This window comes from Amphimedon queenslandica, unplaced genomic scaffold (genome assembly GCF_000090795.2).
Source record: "Amphimedon queenslandica unplaced genomic scaffold, v1.1 AMPQUscaffold_7786_Cont20267, whole genome shotgun sequence".
In the NCBI taxonomy this organism is placed as follows: Eukaryota; Metazoa; Porifera; class Demospongiae; order Haplosclerida; family Niphatidae; genus Amphimedon; species Amphimedon queenslandica.
Genome location: NW_003551934.1, coordinates 1 through 2,218, shown reverse-complemented (window position 1 = coordinate 2,218; position 2,218 = coordinate 1). Strand labels below are relative to the sequence as shown.

Sequence of the window (2,218 nt, the reverse complement as noted above, 5' to 3'; positions counted from 1 at the left end):
ATTGAAGAGCTAATTAGTATTATTGACTAATTAAACACCCATGTCAAGCAGCTCAGGGGAAATGCATATAAGGTGGATTCTGTGAGAGTGCCGGAGTAGGACTTTGCCTGGAAAAGGTCAAGTAACTCAGAGCATGGATATGCTGGAGATATGATAAATTCTCTGGGAGAGAAAAACTGATAGCTATAGGTATCTATTACTGCTATTAGTACTCATAATGATATTGATATGTGTACAAAAGATGGATCAATAAAATAGCAAACAGGTAATAAATAACATAATGGTTAAGATTAACACAGTTATTGTTAGCAAATGAGTGTGCTGTTTAGTAATCAGGGTTCTATCTAGAAATTTTTGTTTGGGGAGGAAGCCCAGAGCAGTTGACCGGGGGGGGGGGAAGGTTGTGTACATACATGTGTATGTGCACGTATGTACATGCATGCAGTTACAGAAGTACACAGGGGGGGGGAAGCTTGAAGTTTTGGGGGGGAAGATGAAGAGTTTGGGGGAGAAGCTTCCCCCCCACCCCCCCCACTGGATAGAACCCTGGTAATAGTTCTAAAACAACAAAACAGCATTATAATATGTTGTTCAGGTACAAATGAAACATTAGAGAAACCACTAATCACTCTCTTTTCCTTGATTACGTCATGATAATTATTTTTCTTGATAAATGACTCCAGCTACTACCACAGTCAATGAATAGAATAGCAATATATTTGCAGGATAAGTGAGGGCTTTATCTTACAGTGTGCATTAAAGTTAACTGAATAGAGAGAAGAGGTGAAGGACACACTTAGACAGAGCAAGTGAGATACAACCACATGTAATGGGTTTGGTAAGACTCTTTTTAGGAATCATGTGAATGAATATTTGGATTTTATATCCATTGGCCACCATCTTGTTTTTTGATCACCAATACATTTGTGGTGTCTGGTCAGCATCAACTCTGCTTAGCATGGCAATCGCAATAATAGTAATCTAATGCTAAGAAATGTATGATAAAGCTAAAACTGTGTTACACTAGATCTACAGTATATAGTAAGTTAACACCTTTCTATCACACATTGATAATATAATTTGATACTTTCTCTATATTCAAAGGTCATAAATTGAGTCATCAGTTGCTGCATCAGGTGGTGCTTCACATTCTTCATATGCTCGTTCATTCTCTTTACTTGGTACTTCAGTCTTATGAAGATCATATGGTGTACACACTTGCATTGCAATATCTTCATCAGTTCTATCATACAATAAATGTATACAGTTAGTAATATAGAAATTAATGCTAACTTTTCTTGTGCAGTAAGAAGACTTTGCATTCTAAATTATGAAAAGTAAAAACTCTATACTTATGACATGCATTAAAAAGTACCTTAGAAAATAGTATACATGAACAATAACAGTGACAGTCAATAGAATCAACCATACACCACCTAATACACCAACAGCAATAACACCACTGCTACTGGTAGATATACTGATACATGTACATGGTGTTGGACTTGAAGGCACTGTATCCATAATTCAATTTAAAATAAACAGTCACATAAATTATAAACATAATGGTCTTACTATGTATTGACATTGTAGGTGATTGCAGTGTAAGTGTCTCACTAGTAATAAATGTCCATGCACCATATCCATTATCAGTGTATGGACGCAAACCAAAAATATAACAAGTGTCACTATAGAGACCAGTGATAATAGTAAATGTACTACCACAGGAAACATTTTGATTTAATGCAAGAGTATTAATGTAATAAGCATCAACATCATTTACGACTGAACAGTTACCAGACTGTAACATATGGTATCCTATCTCATATGTGATAATGGGATGGTCTGATGGAATATAACTAGGTACACTCCATGATATAACAGCCCATGTAGTGTCCATGATACTGGATACCGACTCAACTGGACTAGATACTAAATAAAGTAACATAAGCATTCTCATATAGCTGATTACTATATACATACCTATTCCTATCTCAACTACAATAGAATCACTAAAGGGACCTTTTCCAACAGAATTCGTAGCAGCTACACTGATGTTATACACAGTACCAAATACTAGATCATTTAATATGATATGTCTCTCAGTACTGGTGAGGTTGTATGTGATACTATTGTTACTGATCCTCACTGTATAGCCTGTGATTAGACCATTACGCCTAGAGCAATCGACTTCATTCCAAGTGAGATTATTAATTGG

The 2,218-nt window shown here is 35.8% G+C and overlaps 1 protein-coding gene across 1 annotated transcript; it reads right to left on the bottom strand.

Moving 5' to 3' along the window:
- Nucleotides 1-982: 982 nt before the first annotated feature.
- On the bottom strand, nucleotides 983-2,206 carry LOC109591583 (uncharacterized). Its single transcript, XM_020007292.1, has 5 exons — nucleotides 1,984-2,206; nucleotides 1,576-1,932; nucleotides 1,376-1,514; nucleotides 1,294-1,323; nucleotides 983-1,243 (listed from the first exon to the last, which is right to left on the bottom strand). Exons 2-5 carry the CDS (start codon nucleotides 1,898-1,900, stop codon nucleotides 1,099-1,101), a joined length of 639 nt encoding a protein of 212 aa, XP_019862851.1. The 5' UTR covers nucleotides 1,901-1,932; nucleotides 1,984-2,206; the 3' UTR covers nucleotides 983-1,098.
- Between the last annotated feature and the right edge of the window lie 12 nt (nucleotides 2,207-2,218).